The sequence below is a fragment of the Sinohyriopsis cumingii genome, chromosome 1 (genome assembly GCF_028554795.1).
Source record: "Sinohyriopsis cumingii isolate HCF-2022 chromosome 1, ASM2855479v2, whole genome shotgun sequence".
Taxonomy (NCBI): Eukaryota; Metazoa; Mollusca; class Bivalvia; order Unionida; family Unionidae; genus Sinohyriopsis; species Sinohyriopsis cumingii.
In genome coordinates, this window is record NC_142961.1 from 89,420,306 (window position 1) to 89,440,657 (window position 20,352).

Sequence of the window (20,352 nt, forward strand, 5' to 3'; positions counted from 1 at the left end):
TTAATTACAAAATGGTATTAATCCAGAAGATGAAACGTCGAACAATGAATGATTAGTGGTGTCGGCGCATGCGCGGAAAACTGTTAACTCAAGCAAATTACAACACATGCTAATCTTTCAATCTAAAATATTCCAACACTTGAAAAAGCTGTTTTCATGAAGTTTCCCAACCTCTATATGCTTTTAGCTACCAATGTGCTTCCTCACATCGTCCCTGCCACCTAGGCCAATAAATCAGCCCTTTACCTGCGATGATATTGATTTTCAGGTGTGCGGCTGATATCACCTATTCATTAAAAGCTGCAATTATCTGCATCCAAATCTGGCTGCACACATCGATGTAAATTTTATACACTAACCAGTACTTCTCATGGCTGTGCAGCTACCGTCAGCTGAAGGGTTCTTTTGGTGACATGTAGATTATATTTCCTGAGCAAATCATATGTTTGGTGACTTGTAAATCCACCTGGAATAGCACAACCATCTGTCCTGTGGCCATTTTGAATTTCGCACTTGATATGGCTGTTACCAATTACTGGTATGTGTCTAAAGTGTATGCAGGTTTGTTCAGGAATGATTTGCATGCAGCAAAATTGCATATTTTAATGAACATTATCCATCAGTATGAACACATATCTGTGGGGATGATTTATCAGACTACCTGCCACCATGCCCAATGCTAAAATTTGTGGCACACTGTGTGCAAAATGCAGGATGTATATCGGTATTTGATGGCTGAATGCAAGGAAAATTTTTTGTATATTCCAAACTAAACTTTACTTTTTGTGCAATACATTTCTTTTTCTTTGGTGGTGAAGACATTTTCAAGATGCAATGCTGAAAGGTAATTTAAATCAGTATTGGCGGCACATACACGAGGACAAATTCTGGTTAGGCCCCAGTTTCTTTTAAAAGCATTAGTAAAACTACTCATATATATATATAGATTAAAATACGCTACCATGCTTGCTACCGGTAGAACTGTATGAATCAGCTATAGTTCTACTAATATCGTGACTAGCAGAACCTAACTGTTTCAGCAACTGCTGATATCACATCTAGCACTTAATGGGAAAATTTTAAATAATTTAGAATTGGTGAATTCATGATTTTTTTGCATGCAGCATGAATCCGTAAATCGCTGTAGAAAGTCGTGAAATTCACGCCAAAATCATGAGGGTTGGCAGCTATGCCTCCTGAATCAAGCACTACTAGAAATACAAAAATGTAATCGTTTTCCATCAATAACCATAAAAAGGGAAAGAACTGATCAAATTTTCCTCCTATTACCACCACTGGGTGACTACCTACATACCCAATTTTTCAACAAGATGCTTGAACTGCTGCATTTAATACATTCCTTGATAACATTAATGGTGTGAGACTTCAGTACATCTAGCATATCCCCACTTCAGACAAGACACTAAGGTTTAAGAGGTTATATCCTCTTCTGTAGCCTCCAACAGAAGAAAGAGGCAATGGCAGCCGCCAAATGATTTTTCTCCAAATATATCTCAGATAGTACTAAGATAACATGGACTTGGTCTTCCATTATTGCCTCACTCAATGTATCAACTCTGAAAACAGGGAACAGATGACCATTTTGGTAGCCTGTAGAAAGTAAATGGTCCTTGTAATGAAACCAAGTTATATCACAAGACCATGGAACTATCCAAGATGAATGTGCTCCCTCCAAACATGGAAACCAATTTGTTTTATGAAAACATTTCTTCAATAATACTTACCCAATCATAATACCTTAGGAGAACTACAACTACTACCACCTTGAAAATCCACCCCTCCCAGATTAAAATGTTTTAGCTAAAAAAGCTAAATGTTATCTGTCCATCTAGGTGGAAGTTACAGTGATCTCCCCTAGATACCAGGATTAGTGCCAAATCCTATGAAATTGTCAGTTACTAATGAAGCGGAAGGCATGCTCACTATATTGATCTAACTGCAGGAAAGCTAGGAGGGTGCATATGTATTCTGATTTGTTAAGTATCATTGAAGAAACACATTTTATTAGAAAAAATTGGTTTCTTCTTCAATACATTCTCCAATCAAAATACCTAAGGAGAATTCTCGTACATCAAAAATAACAAAATAAAATGAAACATTGATCAATTAAAATATTAGTAATGTCTACTGGTATTAAGAAAGAAGTACAAGCAGTTAAGTCTTGTCAAATGTAATCCATGTTTCAGTTTCATCTTTTAATATGGTTTCAGAGTAATCTTTGTAAATGTGATATGCCCTCTTCTATTCAAATGTGAAATAGTATCAATCAACCATTATAGTGATGCCCTAAGTGCTGACTTTATTTTGATCGATTTGCAAAAGTGTTTGTTGCATTGTTACAATCAGTTAAAAGTAGATCTGCTTTGTATTTTCACATTAATTGCTTCTTTTGTAAAGAAGGCAGAATAACAAAAGTTATAGGGCATGTAATCCTAACTACATCAGAGCTAGACATCATGGTCATGTGTAAAGTCAATATATTTCAGACGAGCAATCAAGCACCGTTTTAAAATACTGTTATGTAAGTAACATAATTAAATTACGTAACATTGATCTAGTAGTGTGAAATGCCATCATCATATCCACCATCACAAAAATGGGGAATAAAAATAACAAAACTGTCAGCAAATTCAGCAAAATCTATAACTGCATTTTATTAATATAAAAGTGAGAAATTCAACAAGCAAACAAAATGTACAAACCATCAATTGTGAAAAATATCTACTAAAATCAATGAAAGTTGAATGAAAACTCACAAATAAGTTACCAATACCATGCGGAAATCCTAATGAACAACAAAACTGTCTCCCACTTTGATCAATAGTAGAATTAAAAATGATCTTCTTGGATATCAAGGGGATATTACAGGTACCATTGCAAAAGTTCAAACTGTTACATCTGGTATACAGCTACCCACATCACAGATCAAAAGGGAAGTAATCCATATGAGTTTCTTCCCTTTCTTTATATGTTATATGGACATTTAAAAATAATGTTTCTCATCTTTCCAGTAGGGCTAGATTTGAGAGGCAGTGGAGTTTATTTCCTAATGTTAATGTGGAATGTAGTCAATGGAGAAATGCAAATTTCATACACAACAGATGCAGTACTGAAGAGATTTACCTGATTAACAAATGTATTTTACATTAATGAAAAGAAAAAGTAAACACCACACAAGTTTACTATCAAGAAATTACCTTTACTACAGAATGTTGTCAAAAATGTATCAGTAATAGTAAAATTAAAATTATAAAACTTGTTACAGTCTGATAAATCTTGAATTCACAATAAAGTAATACAGTAAATATAAACTGTGTTCTTAAAAAAATGTTAACATAAGGTACCAAACTTACCAGGCTTTGTCATAAACAGCCTTTTTGAAAAGTTTTTCAAGCTGTGTCAATGCAAGCCCCTGGTCTGTCACTAAATGCCAGAAATTCTGGGAGGAAAATAAACAAAATGCAAAATGTTTGTAATAAATGAAAATGGCACTTATTCTCACACTGCATCAATTATAATCATCTATAATATACAATAATAATAATAATAATAATACAATAATACTAACAAACATAATAATATACAACACTCTAAAATAATAACACTCCAAAACAGCAATTAGTTACAGTACCTTGGAGGAAAGGGGATAGTAACACTTGCTTAAATTCACTGGAAAACTTAATGCAGTTCCATTGATGCCAACCCCGAAGTTCAAAAATACTGAATGCTTATGACAAAAATATTGATTTTCAAGAACAAATAAAGATTTTAAAACTTTAATGCATACTTACAACATCTATAACCATCAGTAAAATATCACAGTAACTTAATTAAGTAATGTCAAAGATGCATGTGTTGCACTCTTGCACCTTTTTAACGGGCACTCTTTTCCATTCTGCTGCCGATTCAGAAGACGCAAGAGTGCAACACACTCAGACACAGGCTGTTTATAGGAGCCTTTCCATGCATTGTTTTTCTTCCAATCATTGTCAATTCCAATGTCCCATCTTTCATTGATGATCTGAATTCTGTGAACTGTTTTTTTAAAAATAAACTGTTTTCATTCTAGCATATGAGTAATCCTTTGTGATTTTACTATATGGAAAAAGTGTGTGAAATAAAATGCCTAGCAACACTAGCAACTGAACGAGGAAGATTTATATCTATAAAAAAATTGTAAAATGAACTGATGATTGAATTACAAGGTCCTCTCTGGTATTTATAAATTTAAGTTTAGCCTGTGATGTTGATGATGAAGCAGCAAGGTGATGTTTATTAGCCTTTTCATGCTATTTTATGCCATGAGTGCCCCCATGCCCAAAAGCAAAATCACAATTACACAATCTGCAAAATGCAAAGTTTTCTCCTTTGCCAGATGGTTTCACAAATCTAACCACGATGGCATAATTGTCCTTCCAGTTCTGTTTCCTTTTCTTCGATGGAGAAAATTCTCAATCATCTTTTTTTGTTTGGTCATCTCTAGAAGCTGAATATTATGAAGATGAGATACAGTGATAGCGGCACCTGCTTTTCACAATCCAATATGGTGCTTAAAGACTAGCATGGTAGCCTTGATTTCGAATGAACCAATATGCAACACATTTACTCTCAGAATGGACCTAGAGCCTGTTTTAAACAGAAAATTGCAAGAAATTTTCATTGAATTTGTTTAAATAAAAAAAAATGGACTTTTTAACAAGCAAAATGTGCACCTGTATTCAGGTCCAAAATATGAGACAAATACAAGAACAGAACACTTGACAGTTCTTGAGGCTATGGATTTTAAAAATTACATCCAGCCTTTAAACTACAGTTCTATCTAAACTATACCTGTCTCTTCAGCAATCAAAATTAATACAAGATTTTATGCTGGAACTTATTTTCAACGAACATCTATTTCTTTTGAGGACAGCCACATACAGTAATTTCATCCCATTGTCAATAAACTCACAAAGATAGAAAAAATTGAACAGGAAGTAGTGTAGTCTTACAAGCATGCATACATTCAGTATACAAGATACAGGAAAGAAAATACTTCAAGTATTTACAGGCACTCTTATTTGAGTTGACAAATGAAAGGTTGCCACTCACCTTGCCATTTTTAAGGATGGCATTAACCACTTGAGGCCAGTCATCTTGTAGTCGGAGCAGGATAGATTCCTGCAGAAACTCTTCATCATCAATCTGATAACAGACAGAAATATTTACAGTTCAGTTTAACAGAAAAGTCATTGAGATAATATTAAATTTTGCTTTAAATTACGCAAAGATAATTGCTGCAATTTTACCCTTGGAAATATAATATCATTTAATTGATAATTTTTTATTTTTAAGTACCATCACAGCTTTTTTATTATCTTGTAGTAGGTGAGCTTATATCACTTGAGAAAGTTTTACTGATGGCTGGCATCTGTTTCTGTTGATGGGATTCTTAATTTGACATCTTAAAATTAACAGACTGTTCCAAACCAACTGCTAAGTGTTTTATCAATTTTATCCAGTTAGGAACCAAATGGAATGTCTGTTTACAATATTAATCAATGTTTTATCCAGCTATGTTTATTGTTGATAAAAACTATTGTGAAAATATTACCTCAGTATTGTTTTGCAGCAGATGTTCTACAGCTTTCTGTCGGACCTCAGGCAGCCTGTGATTGAGTGATAGGGCCAGGCTAGCACCACTCTCTGCCATGAGATGATGCTGTACAGACAGGACAGACATGTTGAGAAACTGCTGTACCAGACTCCTATCTGCTTCTTCCTCAAGTTCTGACATAACCCTCTTCACAGCACTGTCCACACACAATGAGTATCTAAACAAGTAAATAAAACAGATGTATTACTGCCACCATAAACTGGCAAAACTGCCTGAATGAACACAGCTCCTATCTGTTTCCAACATTGGCCCCGCCCACCATACTTAATTATCTATAAATAGTATGTACCCAAAGAGTAAAATAAAATTTACACCCACCAATATATCAATCAAAATGAACAGGACCAGCATACCAGACAAGTCTTGTTTTTCTTCCCCACTAGCTCTACATCACTTCAAACTGACCTTTGCAAGCAGGATGAATATTTACAGAGAAAAACCAAGACCAATCTGCAATGCCCTGCAGTCACATGTCTACATGTGTTTCACAACAATTACTAACACCCACCCTCCTTCTCCTCCATTCAACTCCACCTCCCAAACAGTGACCCTGGGTTATAATTATAAATTGGTCACATCTAAAAAAAAAGTATTAATTGTTTGATGTTGAAACATCCAAAAGACAACAGTACAAACCTGCCCTCCAAGAGTCGTACAATTCCCCGCAGGCTGCTCTTCATTTTGTCATTTTCCTCCTTGTCTGTGCATTTGTTAATGTACTTCACATAACTCTGTATGAACCTTCTGAAATGCAGAAAATCATTCATTCATGCAATATACTTTTCAAACACGCATATCATCCAAACTACTGCAAAAAATTTTGAAAACATTAATTACACAAATTTGTCTAGGTAAAGGTATGAGAAAACAATCTAACTTCAATCTTTATCAAGAAAATTACAAACAAATTCTTTGAAAGCAAATTTGTGTCCAATAATTTACATTTATTAAAATAAACAGCATGGTAGTCCCCCTCTTGAATGGTCCCTTAACCAGTGGCCACCCACTTCTTATGGCCTAAATCCATTGGCACCTATGAGTTTGTATTCAAAAGTACCCCTCAAGAACAGCCACCTCTCTAACGTGACCAGTGGCCAGCATATTAGTACAAAAATGTAAAATGTTCCCTTCACAAGCGGCCGCTTTTTATTTTAAATGTATCCAGAACCAATAATTAATTCATATCGTGATGTAAAGTAAGTAATCAGATTATCTCTATCATCGATACATGTCTCCCAATGTCAAGTTTCTGAAAGAAGTGTCGACTAAAGTACATGTAACACTAAGATTAATATTATATTATTGTCTATAAAAGCTGATGTTTACAGGAAGTGGGTTATACAATGTTATGATAGAGTTTTGGGCTTCACGCATCTGTCGAGTTCTTCTCTTTGATGATTACAACTGGACGTAATTGTCAAGATCATAACAGGGTCAGCATTGGCTAAAAATAGATTTTGTGCATTAACACACACACACAGAAATTGAAGAAAAAAAAACAGGGTACCAGACAAAGACCAAAAAATTACATGACAACACATTTATTGCTTCCTTTATGAAGAAGGCATTTTGTCCACTCTACAAAAGTTTCGTCTGCATAATTAAATTGCATACAGTTAGCAACATCCAAATAAATCATTACCAAACATTAACATGTCATCACATGAATGGAGACATATTATTTTAGAAGAAAGTTGGTTATTATACTTGACGACATTGGGTGAGGTGGCCAAACAATTTTATGTAGAAAAGACTCGAATAAAACAATTTTATGTTGAAAAGACTCAAATAAACAACGTCATAAGGAGGTTATTCAGCAGCAGTGGGAAAAAGGAGCAAATGGAAAGAGAATTATATATGTACTTAGATATAAATTACATTTTAGGATGGTTTTGCAATGTGCATGACAATAATACCCACTCGCATATCACGCTTATGCCAAGAATAAGAATGATTAATTATATTCAGCTGAAATAAGTCTATTATTATAACAAGAAGAACCATTTAATAATTAATGTTACTTTTAAACGAAGATATTAAATGCTTTGAAGTATCTAGCTTTCTTACTACATACATTACATATACTTCTCACAAAAAATTTTGCCCCCACTGGAAAGGCCACCTGTCTCATAAGGCCACTTTCCCTGTGCAGAAGGGGTGGCTGTAAAAGAGGGGGACCACTGTAATCTAATAAGTTAAACCTTTCATCTCATTTGTTGGAATTCCACATTACTAGAGGAATTATGTAGTACTTATCTGCTGCAAATGCATAGCTGGTACTTTTCTGAGAGGAAAACACCGTGACTGTATGAGCAGAATGAGAGGTTGTGACATGCTCTTTATCCTAGTGGAAAAGAGATATGCCACCCCTCCCACTTGTGAGGGCACAACTTGCTCTCTGCCATCACAGAATTGGAAGAGTGCTGCTCTTTCCTTATGGTTGGGTATGACTCACTCTCCACCCAGTTTCAGAAGAGATTTGGGTGAGCTTCTTCTGAGACCCATGGGAGAAAACAAACCCTGAAAACTCTGAAGACAAGAAAGAAACCATCTTCCTCACTTTACAGGTATCTATACACTCAGTGAGATCACAGACTTCATCCAACCATAGGCTGCAAAAGGTACAGCCATCAGTCTGCTGGCAGTGTGCAAAATAAGCAATTTGGGATGGGGGTCCCAGGCGGATTTTCATACATGCCAACTCCCCGTGAAGTATAACCATAATTATTGTTATTGTAAGTAGCAAAAAAGCATAATCTGGGTGTAAAATGTGGAATCTAAAAAGGACACATTTATTTCTGCTACTAACTTGGTTCTGCTGCTGGTCAAAATTCTTGTCACAAGGGCAAAATCCATATAGATTATAAACAGAATATACAATAAAATTATTTATATTCAGCACTCCATGTAACTAGTGCAACTTTCGCTGAATGATCGTGAACTGGAATCCTGCAATGAGCATGATCATGTGCTCAGAGTACTGTATTACATTACTCTCAGATTCTTTTTTAAAAGTTTATAGAGCGGTGCCAAATTGTAATTTTCTTAATGTCATGTTTTGAAATTTGAAAAGATTGATCTGCTCAAACATTTTCCATCATTTAACATCCACAACAGACACTGTAATGCGTTTTGCTTAACATCTGGTGCCAGTTTCTTTAAAAGTATAGACTGGTCCACTAACTAGCTTATCAACATAATGATCTGAAAGCAAAGTTCATATTTGAAGAAACCTGTCTGTTTTCTAAAAATGGGTCATATACAGTTGCTAAAAATAGCAAACAAGGAAAGTTCTCTTATATGATTCTTAAGCAGCAGTTTTCTTGTTAAGAATATTCTGAAAATTTATATGAGCTGGACAAAAGAGATGACAATAAAAATGACAAAAACAACTTGCTATTAATTATTTTTGTTATTTTTCAATGTAACCCCAAAAACTTAATCCTTGCACAGGAGAGTGTAAAATATAATTTGTTGGGGGGAAAAAGCATAATGATAACGCCAAAAGTGTCATGGTTGGCATGTATGGATTTCCTGTGATCAAGCCTACCCACATCCTACTTAGTCACTGTTCCCATGAAAGAAAACTGAAATGATGATTTTTATACAAAAAACTTCTATGCAACTAAAAAATTACACAAGGTAAAGTGCCAATTAAGTCTACCCTAAAATAATAATTTCAGTCAGAAGTCACCTCACTTTAGTTTTTAACACAAGTTTAAATGCAAACGAGAAAGCAATGCTAAGTTCAGTAAGCCACAGACTAAGAAATCAGCAAAAACCAGTAGGTTACAATTGCTACCAATAAAAACAATCATGGAAAGCTATTCAAACTAATAAGAAAAAGAGCCATTAAAACAGCATGTGATATTAAGGTTTGTCACCACTAATTAAACTATCAGTGATGCTTGATTTATGCTACATATGTATTCCTGAGGCTAAGGCATAAATCAAAAGTAATGTAAACGCACTTACATGAACTGCACATGAGTCACAGTAGATGGCACCAGTGATGGCATATTAACAAGCACAATGGTGCAAATTCAATGTTATTTCTTCATTATAAATGGTGTTAAAATGAGAGTGTATAAAGTGAATTGACATCAACTGAGCAACACCTTTAACACAATTTATAATATAGGTGATATGGATTAACAAAGACAAATCAGCAGACCACAATGTATGCAATGAAATTAGACAAAATATGTACCCTTAGCTAAAAAAATGTGCAAATTTTAATCACTAATGCCCTGTGAAAGAGTAAATAAGACAAATAAAATGTCAAGCTGTACATCATGTATATGGGACAAATGCTAATAACTCTCAAGAAAGCTAAATTAATGATAAAACTTGGTCAGGGGTATAATTCTAATGATTACGAAGGACAAGCACTTGCTGACTCAAAAAACAACGCCCAATCTTCCTTGATGTAACAATGTGGACATCGTAGCATGTTAACCAAGAAAAGAATGAGGTGGCAGCACATGTGAGCAAGATTGTGATGGGTGTATCAGGGGTGATTCAGTGTTTTGAAATCTTCAGATTCACCCTAATGGAAGAAAGAATTTTCATCATACAGTTGAGATATTTTTCTTCTGTAAAAGTGCCAACTATACAATAGCAACTGGTACGATATTACTGATATTAAAACCCCATGTTGATATGAATGTCCGTTAAGGAGAAGCAATAATATTTTCAAAATGGTGGCCATGGGGACCATATCTGACATCAGTTCTGCATCAATTTCATTTGGGATCGACCTGACATTATAAAAAGTCTTTTGGTAAAAACCCCATTCATATGATTTTCTGTTCAAGTGGAATAGCCATAACAAAGAGATGGATGCCATGGCGACTATAATGGATGTCAAATCAGCACCATTTTCATTCAGGACCAACTAGATATCACTGAAAACATTTTGGTGAAAACCCAATGCAATAACCATCCATCCAAAATGAGTAGCCTTAACATGATTTTCAAGACACTGCAGCCATATTGTATGTAAGATCAGCATAATTTTCATTTAGGACCAAATAGAGAATGTAAGTCTTTTAGTGAACAAATCATGTTGATATGACCATCCATTCAAGAAGATCAGTGACAACAAGTTTTCAACATGGCTGCCATGGCAAGCAAAAACTGGATATATAAATGGTACCATTTTTATTTAGGACCAACTACACACTGGGATGAAAGCGTGTGTGCAAATTTCATGACAATCCTCCAAGTAGTTTACTTGTACCAACAGATGGACAGACAACAGGCCATTCCATAAGCACTTTTGCCTGATGACCAGCTGAAATAAAACAGTACAAATACAAACTTGCAAAAAAAGCTCACCAATATTAAGCACTCAACATTCATGTACAGCCTCACCTATTCATCATCACACCAACTAATTTTACTCACACTGCTGTTTTCTCAGCAACAGCTGGGGTCAGAGTCACCCCAGCCAAAATTCTGTGTAACACTGACAAGTACTGTGGCAACCTCCCCTCAAACTCAGACCCACTGCTTTCTTCACTCGTAGCCAGACTAAAACTTTGTTTGAATGCTGCAGGCACCAGGTGCTCCAGTAATTCACAGATCAACACATCACATGAATATTCCAAAGACAGCTGGGACACAATATCTACCAATGCTGGCTGGTGAAGCAAGTACTTAAAGGATCTAGTAGAAAATGACAGACGTTGGTTTAACTTGTTTATTAATGATTAATAATAAAATATAGCCTAAAGTGCAATACAACAAAGATATTTATTATTTTAGAATCAAAATTCCTAAAATTTTAAATCAGCATCACTGTCAATGACATTAATTTTACACATATGTAATTCCTGAAATCTACTCATAAATCATACTGAAATAAAAGGATAAATGTCAATATAACATGTTAGGTATGTACTACAGAACATTCTTGCAGAAAAGCTATGAACAATGATTTCTAACTTAAATCAGACTAGAGTAAATCTGGATAAACAACTTTAGAATTATAATAAATTCCTAACAGAAGATTTACTTTTATTTTTCATTGGTTGTGGCATCAAACCGGCTTATATTCTGTGGAAACCTTCAAGGACAAAACTAAAGTTGAATTCTTCATTAGCCTTAATGACTAAGTTATCAACTGTGTCATATGCTTTACTTTGTTTCTGGTAAGACAATGTTTTGGTGACCATTTTAACTCTGGTCCAAAATCTGACTCACTTTCTCGTCAGCTGAATATCTGTCTGGGTCTGGAACATGAGCAGCAGACAGGTGACTGGCTCTGCAAGCAATTCACCACTTGCAAACTGGAACAGATCAAGAACATGGCATGTGCATAATAATGTACTGAATACAAAGTTTCTTAGGCATACAGTTTATGTGTTTGCTTATTCAGCCAAACAACTAAATGTTTGATTTGGTTCATGGACAGCATAGTTCAATAATGTGTCACTAAAGAATAAATCTGGTATCTTTGATATATACAATCTGAAAGAAAAAAATTAGCAACACAAAATTTTTACGATTTCTAGATAATAGGCGACTTAAACATACCGCCCCATCTTCTGAACCCAAGGATCAATCCCATCATTCTCAAGTAAACATGCTGATCCTATTTTCCAAGTCATATAATCAATCGCAATGTCATCTAGAAAAGATGCTGATCCTATCATCTAAACCCTATCATCAATACCATAAACCTAAAAAACCATGCTGATCCTATCATCTAAACCTGATAATCAATCCCATAAACCTAAAAAAAACCCATGCTAATCCTATCATCTAAACCTGATAATCAATCCCATAAACCTAAAAAAAACCCATGCTAATCCTATCATCTAAACCTGATAATCAATCCCATAAACCTAAAAAAAAACCATGCTAATCCTATCATCTAAACCTGATAATCAATCCCATAAACCTAAAAAAAACCCATGCTAATCCTATCATCTAAACCTGATAATCAATCCCATAAACCTAAAAAAAAGCATGCTGATCCTATCATCTAAACCTGATAATCAATCCCATAAACCTCAATAAAACATGGTGATCCTATCTTCTGAAATCATAGTTAACATATATCTATACACAATTCTCAACGATGAAAAGAAAACAAAAATACTTTCAAACAGACTACCTGTTGGTTGTCAGTGAGTTTTATTTATCGTTTTAGGCCATTTAATGATGGCTCCATTTAACTCACTTTAGCCACTAGGTCCTTTGTTTTGCACTGCACAAATGATTTGAAAACATCATATTACCAATTTCATGTCTAACTTAAACTTGGAAGACATTATGATGTCATCTTCAAAACAGAACAAATAAAGCTGTTTCCTGTGCAAAGAAAATCTCATCTAGAACAAATCTGGTCATGGGAATGAGGATGAATACCAATAAAACATATCACACTGTATGTCCTGCTGATGCAAAAGACTGCTGTGGCCACAGGTACTTGTATTTGTTAGTCCGGAAGAAAAACTATTGACAACACCCAGTCTTATTCTATAACGTTTTTAAATATTTTTTTTACAGAAGGTGATAAACTTCGGTGATTTGAAATCTGCCCCCTTGCTGATTCTGTTGTAATTTTATTTATTTCACCAGCACATTCATTCACTGGTTAAATATCTCTGCATAAAAAGAGAAATTCCAAATTTGTTCCCCAGGAACAATTTAAGGAGAGATGCTGCCAGGATTTTATCTTAAGGGGGACTTCACCCTTTGTCACCAAAAGAAAGGGAGAGTAGAAAAGATGGAAGGGGGGGTGGGGGTGGCAGGAAACATAGATTAATATCTACCTAATACCTCAATACCCTACTTTTTTAGAACTCTACTGAATCAAAATCTTTAAATAATGTCACATCTGGTTGTATTGATATTAATCTGTTAATTATTTATGAGCATACTCTGTTCCTTATCTGTGTATATTTTTTGCACTTCCTTCTGAGGACATATGAATCACTAGCTTTGTCAGCTTGAAGATGATGGGGAATGGATCTTTGTGGCTGTTATTTAGAATTTTCCAGAGCTCACAGATATTACCATATGAATACATCTACTTCAAAGTAGCATTTTTTTCACTAACACAAACGTGAATCAGTGGTTTACTAACTATTATGGCAGATTTCTTATGTGTTCCATAACGCTATATTAGGGTTTTTAGTCCATCAATTCCACAGTCTGCATGTGCAGAAAGAGGTATTCAAATAAATATCTTTACTTCTTAATTTCATTTTTTCATCCTTATGTATTCAGTTCATCTTAACCCTGATGTGGATATATGGTTTTGTAGCATATGATTTGCAGGGCTAAACTGATTGATTTTAAACAAAATGAAAATTGCATTCTACTTTTAAATTGTCTGCATTTTAATTAGGCTCAGTATTCTGTCATTTTTACATTTAATTTCAAAATACCACTGAAATGGAAGACTGACCGTCATGCCCTCTATTTCTGCCCATCCAACATGTACATCTGACTCATATTTAACACCATTTCGGGCTCAAAATCACTCACTGGTATCTCCATTAACAATTTCCCATCTCTAATAATCCAATATACTTCATAACTTTATAAATCATTGTCATCATCACTATCACCAACCAGTATTTGGCAAATGAAAACGCAATGAACCACACCAGGAATCAGACATTTTGGGTTTTCTAGGTGGCCCATATTTTATACACACATTTGTAAAACTACCTTCATGGAGGGTTCAAACTATGCCATAACGCTTATTCCAGGGCATAATCTGCCAATCAAATTTAGTTTAACAACCGTTTTTATCATGCTTGAAGACCCTGGGTGTGTAAACTGTTGCCTACCCAAAAAAACATGTAGTGACAAGAACGGTTAAATAAAAATTGTATACTTCGTCAAGGACATTTTCATATGTGGGACTTTCAACTTATTTGCAGGAGTTTTCGTGCATCACTGCTCTCCAAGTGTGCAAATTCATATATACTTTGCATGATTCATGCAATCGCACATACTGAGGGCATCTCTGTTTAAGTACTTTATGTTTAAATGACTTTAGAGCAAAGTTTCTCTGTTGCTTTGCTAGTACTTCCTGTCTGTTCCAGTCTGTCACACTGGGAATAAGCTACACTGATTCCTGATTGGTAATTATTATTTAACCTTGACAGGTGCAAGCAGTAACCACCAATAAGATTTGAACGTAACATATTTCACCACGTGACACACCAGTAGTGTAGCTTTCAAATCAACCAAAATAGACAAGATCAAATTCAATGTAGAAACTTTCCATTAAATTGGTTATTAAATGATTAGTAAAGTACTTCATTAAATTCATTACGCAGGTGGAACATGTCTGGAATCTATCCTTTATGCTGAACATGCTGCTGGGTTAAGATAATTAGCATGGAATTGGGGGTGGGGACAAATTATGAACCATGTCACTTTGTTTAAATTTGCAGACAGCAACAAGTATTCTCAGTAGCCTTCTTCGTTGTAACTAAAAAAAATGACTGCAAATGATGTTTCAAATGAATTCTATATTTAAAGAATAAGAAGGCAAACTAATAATAATTATTCATACTTGCTGAAGACTAAAATAACTTGTATATGGTAAGTATTGTTTTGTATCGATTCTCCTTCTCCTGTATCGATATGTGTATTGTTTCAGCAAAAGTATCAAAATATCAATGAATCATTTCATATTTTATGAAGCACAGAATCACTCTTATGATTCTCTAGAAAATTTGCTGCTCGTATTTTTCTGAATCACAGAATCAATCCCATGATTCTTTATCATCAAAGAATCAATCCCATTATTTAATTCTCTAGAAAACATGCTGATCTGTCTCCTAAACACTAGAATTAATCCTAAGATTCTCTAGAAAACACGCTGACATCCGTGATTCTCTAACGTACATACGTATGTATGTATGTATGCATGTATGTATAACGTCAGCACAATACTGGCTGTATGGTGCCAATTAAAAGTTAAGTTTAAAAAATATAAAGATAATGAACTGCAAAACAAAAAAGACCTCTAAAATGATATACCCTTATAAATGACCCCTAAAATGATACAGCCTTATAAATGACCTCTAAAATGATATACCCTTATAAATGACCTCTAAAATGATATACCCTTATAAATGATCTTTAAAATGATATACCCTTATAAATGAATGAAAGCATGTAGTCCACAACATAAAGGACAAAAGACGTAACGTCACATTTCTATAAAAGATCAAGATAACAAAATTTAAAATTCTTAAAATATATGGTGAATTAGTTTGATGTGAATCACATTCCCTCCGAAAGGCACATTCCCTCAGAAAGCCAACGGTTCTCTTTGGTGGTCAAAAGCAAAAGAAATGGTGCTGTGGATGCAAGAAACGTTTAAACAGCAGTTTCACAGTATATTAAAATGACATGATTTGACCAATCCAAGGAAAAAATATATCAGCATAAATGGTTCTTTCCTTTTAAAAGGCATTTTACTTCTTAGTTAGAATAGGTATCCAAATTCATTTACCTTGCACAAAACTTGCTGTAATGTCTTAAGGAGTGACCACTTGAGTTTGGTCTTATGTAGTAGCTGACTCAGGATCATGTAAGATGCAGCCCTGTAATCCAGTATATGGGATCGCAGACCTTGCGAGAGGTGAGGAAGCAACAAGGATACAAGGGTCTCAGTCACATGATCCAACTCTAGAACCCCAATAATGGTGGTGGTGTAGAAAGAGAACAACACCTTCAGTTGCGGAATCTTGGATTTTGCTGTGTCATAAACCTGGAGACAATGATACAAAATGAGAAGATGGCATGTTAGTATGTCAAGCCCACCACTAAGCTTTTCATAAACTGGTTCTGAACTAATAACAAGAGACATAAGTGGGCCTGATATCACTCACCTTGCTTACAGACCTTAACAGACAACCATTTCACTAAGCAGGTTAATGTGACATCATCAGAACACAACCCAAGTAAACTATCTCCCCTAACATGACAACATTTCGATTTTGCCATTTTACTATACCTGAAAAACTTCTTTCTAAAGATAATGGCATAATATGCACATTCTCATAACTGAAATCATCCAAGATCTTGATAATATCAACCACTTCACTAATTTGTACAGAAACTAGAAGAGAAATATATCAACAGAATAAGCTTAGCCAATTAGATGAAAAGCATCTCAATAATATGTGCAAATCCAACTTCCAATATAAACCGTCTAAAACAAATATTATATAAGCTTAAAGTGCAGCAAAATCCTTTAAAACCTAGTATACATCAAAATTTAATTTTATTACTTTCATTTTCTTATCTGAAATTTTTATTAAGGATGGGAAAGTCCAAGATTTTGATTTCTCATTATTCTCTCTCTGGGAAACTGTTCTATATAACCTGGAATGTTAGGCTGTTAAGTCCAATCAAATAAAATTCATTAACAACACACATGTATGGACCCGTATCAAATCAATAGACCCAATTTAAAGAAGACATGGTCTTAATGTTAAAGATAATAATACCCTGTAAATCTTAACACAAAATTATGTTCAAAATCTCAGAGATGTGCCTCTTGTAACAATTTAAAATTCAATAATCAAAAAGTAAAACAAAATCTCTGAACAAACTAGACAGCATCATTGTTATTATTTAAAGTCCTGATGAAATTGCTTACTCATATGTCAATCTGGTTTAACACTGTTTCATCATCAAATAATTTACACTGGATTGAAAACATACAAATTTATTAAAAATCCCAACATCAAATCCCGGTGCACAAATTTTATTTATCCTGAATTCTTATAGCATTAGAAAAATATTCTAACCATTTATTACAGTTTTGCCTTTGGTCTAGTAGTCAAATAGAACGTGAATGCTTATCTTTATACACAGAGTATATTTTAGCAATCACAACTTCAGCATTTGAATATGATGTAAATAGCACAGTATCACTTTTTTAATGTTTGATACATCTGAGACAAAGAAAATGTAAAAAAAAGAAAGAGAAAAACATGTAACTGAAAATGAATGGTTTTATGAAAATTAAGGCGTGTGTAAAGACTAAATTACTACACCCACTAAACAGCTAAAGAATTCATCGCAACAAATTATTAAATGGTATGTGCACAATATAATTTTAAGGAAATTATCTGTTACAAAAATAATTATAGAGAAGAATCATGAAGGTAATTGTGTGAAAATAATGCATATTACATTTTTAATGCATATTTTCAACAATGATTATGCTAAATATTTCCTTACTGATCCATTAACTATTTCTTTCGCACAGATAACTTGGTTCTGTTTCTATGGTTTAAATCTTCTCTGAGTGACAATAACATAGTACATGATCTGTAAGACTGACAGACTTTTAAAGCAAGATGAGGACTGCTCTGGTGGCCTAGTGGTTAGAGCATCTGCCTCAGATGCGGGAGGTTGTGTGTTCAATCCCCTACTGAGTCATACCAAAGACTTACAAAAATGATACTAACAGCTGCCTCACTTGGCGCTCAGCATAAGAGGTTAGTGTTAGGACTGGTCTGCCTGGTGTTGGGATAATGTGACTGGGTGGGACATCATGCTGCATGTCTGCGGCATGATGCCCCAGTGCTAAACATCACTATCAACTGTCACACTGCATACATCATAGCAATATGACTGAAACATTATTAGAGCTACGTTAAAAATCCAAATCACACACCCACACACACAAAGCAAGATGAAGATACTATCTTATTCTTCGTAAAGCAGAGAGTAAACCAGAAGTAATGTTGGGCCACTTTGTTCTGTCCTGCCACCAATCAAATTTAAGGGACACTATTGACTTGAAAAGCCTAACAACTTTTTATATGTATTACGATTACACACACTTATTATGGAAGATTAGCACTATTGTTTAAATATTTATTTTTGAATATCAATCCTACTAATTTGTCTTTACAGCAAATAAAGTCTATTTCACAAAATTGTGTTCAGGAACCTCAATCCAATATGGTGTTTACAGAACTTACGTTAGTCTCAAACCACAAACCCTCCTACCAACAGCAAATTATAAATGAGACTGACCATTTTCTTTTTAAAAAAAACAGAACAGTTATGCAATCACATTATAGCTACATGTAAAATGCAATTAATCTGATAACTGTGAATAGCCAAAAAACATGAAAAAGCTGCCTACCTTTAGAGCTTTGGAAACCATATCACATATAAAGTTGAGGAAGGCAGGGTTAGTTCTGCAGTGGTTTCTCAGAGTGATGGAGGACAGATGGACTCCTGATGACTGGAAAGCATGAAAAGGTGAGTATTTTTTTTTTTAAACAGTATGTTTTTAAAAATGAGGTAAACAATGTGCATTATTCAAATCAACAACAGCATACAAAACAATCATTCAATTAATTCCTTGTGACTTTGCATTCTCACACAAAGGCAAAGTCAAGTTCCATCTACAAAGAAAACATACTCCTGTTACATCAGATTTAAGCTTTTCTTATAGTCCATTATGATAAATATTTTATATGAAAATAAACTGAAAATACCATAATTAACTTGTAACTGCTTGTATCAGCCCCAAGGGCTTAAACTCTATGAATACAAAGTTAATTTAAACTAAACAAGCAAATTCTAGGAACTGATGTCACCTTATTTACTTTGGAAATGGGAGTGTAGCTTTTATAGAAGAAAGAGCTAGGTGATCATGGTGAAATAGTAAACAAGTTGAAGATTATATATATATATATATATATATATATATATATATATATATATATATATATATATATATATACAAACACAAACACACACACAAGAATCTACAGATAACATGGTAACATTGAATACTCAACAGAATCCATGTGATTCCTTAACAATAAAAAGCAAAATTTACTTAAAATAAAATCGTAATTTGTTCAGTTATTGTGCTGATCCATCATTCAACAGGGGTCATAACTCCACTAAATAAGACACACAAATCTGACAATCCAGAACTCCACTAAATAATGACACTGAAGGCTGCTAATCAAAATTCTACTCATATTATACAAATTCAGTGCTGTAAATAAAAATGGATGGGAGGGAAGTAAGGGGCCACAACTCTGTTAAATGCAAGCATCAGTCTAAAAAACAAAAATCAAACTCTGCCAAGGTACAGACATGATTTTGGTCTTCCATAAAAAAAACATAATATTTTTTTCATGAGGTTTGAGGGTCTTCCCCCAATGTGTTCTCGAGGGGAAGCCATAAACGCATTTTACACTCATAAAAAACTGCTCCTGGTGCAACCTATGACCATAAACTAAACTAAAATAATTGTTGAACAACTAATAAAACTTACCAAAACTGTTCAGCTTTACTTCAATAATTTCACAATATTTATAGTTACATGAATTTGTTCTCCAAAACTACTGATGCTGAAATTATTTCATGTGCATGTCAGTGTTCACATCATAATTAAGTCACAATAATTTCTCAATTTTTGCAGCAAATATATTATACTTCTCTCTTTTCATAACAAATCTGTAAAATAAACACCCATACATTCTCTTGTCTTTTTCTCCAATGGACATGATCTGTTGATATGCCAGTCAAACTCTTTCTGCAGCTTTGGCAAAGATTTCTTTAGCTTTCCTTTTTGTCACCACTTACTTTTTTAGCTCAATGTGCAATCGTTTCTTTTCCTTCTCAGTCAGAGCCTTTTTTCCTTTCAAGCT

At 34.2% G+C, this 20,352-nt stretch overlaps 1 protein-coding gene across 1 annotated transcript in view; it reads right to left on the reverse strand.

Annotated features, from left to right (window-relative positions):
• Positions 1-20,352, reverse strand: part of LOC149807312 (HEAT repeat-containing protein 1-like) — a 178,280-nt gene that overhangs the window by 136,149 nt on the left and 21,779 nt on the right. The window contains exons 5-12 of the mRNA XM_089965190.1: positions 18,825-18,926; positions 16,170-16,427; positions 11,885-11,970; positions 11,087-11,347; positions 6,314-6,421; positions 5,615-5,834; positions 5,113-5,205; positions 3,375-3,460 (exon numbers count right to left, since the gene is read on the reverse strand). Of these exons, the coding sequence (XP_089821316.1) occupies positions 3,375-3,460; positions 5,113-5,205; positions 5,615-5,834; positions 6,314-6,421; positions 11,087-11,347; positions 11,885-11,970; positions 16,170-16,427; positions 18,825-18,926 (1,214 nt within the window). The remainder of the gene's footprint in view (positions 1-3,374; positions 3,461-5,112; positions 5,206-5,614; positions 5,835-6,313; positions 6,422-11,086; positions 11,348-11,884; positions 11,971-16,169; positions 16,428-18,824; positions 18,927-20,352) is intronic.